This window comes from Microtus ochrogaster, linkage group LG7_11 (genome assembly GCF_000317375.1).
Source record: "Microtus ochrogaster isolate Prairie Vole_2 linkage group LG7_11, MicOch1.0, whole genome shotgun sequence".
Taxonomy (NCBI): Eukaryota; Metazoa; Chordata; class Mammalia; order Rodentia; family Cricetidae; genus Microtus; species Microtus ochrogaster.
Genome location: NC_022032.1, coordinates 10083901 through 10086593, shown reverse-complemented (window position 1 = coordinate 10086593; position 2693 = coordinate 10083901). Strand labels below are relative to the sequence as shown.

Here is a 2693-nt window from a genome sequence, read left to right as displayed (position 1 = left end):
CTCTAAACGTCTTCCTCAGTGCATACTCTCCTTAGGCAACAGCCATTGGTCCTTTTGGAAGACTAGGAGAAAGCTACATAGGATACACGCTGCCGGGTGGTGGTGGCGCACGCCTTTAATCCCAGCACTAGGGAGGCAGAGGCAGGCGGATCTCTGTGAGTTCGAGACCAGCCTGGTCTACAAGAGCTAGTTCCAGGACAGGAACCAAAGCCACAGAGAAACCCTGTCTCGAAAAACAAAAAAAAAAAAAAGATACACGCTTAGCAGGATGCAGACTTCTTACTCAAGCAGATCACTGTGGTTTAGACATGCCGTGTTAGAGGCTCATGTGCTGAAGGATTGCCCAATCAGCAGTGTTTAGAGGTAAATTAATCCCTATGATTTGTGGGGGGAAAAAAACTGCTGAGAAGAGGTAGGGAAGAGGAGACTGGGCTGCTACAGCAGAGAGAGACCGAAATGTTCTCTTTAGTCCCCAGTTCCGGCCAAAGTGTAAACACCATCCCCTTCACCAGCTCCTGTCTCCTGTCCTCTGGTGAAGCAGCACAGACCGGAGATCCCACGGCAGGACCACCAAGCAAATTCCTATTCAAGGCCACAGAGCTTCTGCACGAATCCATTCCTCTGGGTGGAGGGGGGAAAAACAGAAGGGAGCTTGTGGACAGAGAACGAGAATACTTCCTGGTTTTTAAATTTATTGTCACATTAATGTAAGCTGAAACAGACTGTTACATCGACACCCAATAGCTCAAGACTCAGAGAAGTACATGCTTTTGCTACTGCAGACTGCTTTGAAGCATGAGATGTTACCGCCTGAGAACTGAAAACCTGTGATCTCGAGCCCTCCTGTGGGCACAGTCACTTGTCAGGACCACAGGAGGGGTCCAAGCTCTGCCAGGCAAAAGTGTCTGGAACCCAACATCAGTGTGATTAGTCGTCCAGTGCTGGGCACATGTTAGAAGAACAGCAAACACCAAACGTTTTAATACCAACTAGAGGATTACTGCTTCTACAGGGAAGGACCCATCAACTGAAGCCGCCTCGGCTCAAGCTAGCTGTGCTCAGTCTCCGGCACCACAGGCTTATAAGCAAGCAGGACAATTTCAGCAGCCCACAGCAGCCACCACTTTGAACTGCACGTTACACTACCACACAAAACGTAAGCATTTGTCACGTGTCAACTCTTGGCCACAAACAGAACATGAAAAACAACACAAAAACAAAACACCACACAGCTGTTGGCTATTCCCATAGAGAGAAGGTGATGACAAATCAGAAACTCTGCATCCAACGTTTGCCTCCAGCTTCCTATTTTACCGTCTTCTGGTGCCGCCATATCCTAAGAGGAGAAAATAAAGTCTACATTAGCTTTCCAAAATCAAGGAAAACTGCTTCTAAAGTTGCACAAGTCGTACACTTTCTAGTTAGGAAACAGGAAAGCAAACTATGAGGGGAGGCTACAAAGAATGACAAGGTGAACAGGATGTTACCAGGTCTCAAAACCTCACACACACTTGCTATCAGAAAACCAAGGAGGAGCTCCACTGTAAGCTAACTAACGTGAGCAATATGCCAATATGCAAATACCACCATGAATATGTAACGTTTAATCTAAAACCTGCAGAGAGGGCAACAGACCCAAGCCATGCCCTGCTACCCTCTCTCAACTCAAACTCAGGGGAAACAGAAGGAGGAGGAACATGAATTTTTAATGTTCTTAGTGTATTGCTTGACTACCACCCACCCATCACCCCCCACACACCAACACTAACAGGATGTCGATATCTCAGAACATCACTGAGCTTAATCTGTAGTGCATGAAGTGTATGGACTTCTGCTGCCCCTCTGTATCTGCGGTTTCCACATTCACAGACTCAACCAACTAAAGTTTGAATATATTTTTACAGACGTGCCTGTAGCACACACATACATACCACCTTCCTTGTCATGTCCTAAACATCACAGGGTAACAACCACATACACCTGGAGGGCATCCTGCATTACTGAAATATGAATACTATGCCATCTTTATGCAGGGAACTTGGGCTTTCACGGGTTTCGTGATGCCTGGGGATCCTGGAAGCAAAACCACCACCGTCTCCCTATGGGGGGCTGGCTGCATCTAGGAGGACACTGCTGGGCCCTAGGGAGGTCTAGGTTCAAGTTTAGTTGATGAAGTACTTATGTCATTTACATCCAAACCAGCACTAAGACAACTTCTCTTACATTTCTAAATAGTTTATAATGTTTCTATCAATTTTATGAATTATTCATTGCTCCGGGTCTTCCTCCTGAAGAAAGTCAACCAATCCAGGGAGATGCCTTGTTTCCATCACCTCTCACAGTTAGCAGGTGTTTTGTTGTTTTTATTGTATCTTTGCTTTCTTCTTCACTCTTTAAAGCAAGCATTATAATCATACTGTTGACATTTTTAAAAGTCTAACTCAATATATTTTATAATTCTCTTGAATTTGAAGGCCAGAACTCTACAAACTTTGAAGGTTCTGGCATAGAGTTTAAAGGTTCGGAGTTAAAGATTTATAGACATTAACATCTAGGAAGACTTAATTTTCCAGTCACTTTTAGGAAATATTTAAAGTGGGACGAATGAATTTGAATTTGGTTTGTTTCAGTTAACTGTATTGCTAACATGTTTGGTGGGCACACCAAACAGTCACAACCGCTCACACACAGGC

The 2693-nt window shown here is 44.7% G+C and overlaps 1 protein-coding gene across 1 annotated transcript in view; it reads right to left on the bottom strand.

Moving 5' to 3' along the window:
* Positions 1-672: 672 nt before the first annotated feature.
* Saraf (store-operated calcium entry associated regulatory factor) overlaps positions 673-2693 on the bottom strand; it is a 15525-nt gene continuing 13504 nt past the window's right edge. Inside the window, exon 6 of the mRNA XM_005362520.2 lies at positions 673-1336. Within this exon, the coding sequence (XP_005362577.1) occupies positions 1311-1336 (26 nt within the window). The 3' untranslated portion in view covers positions 673-1310. The remainder of the gene's footprint in view (positions 1337-2693) is intronic.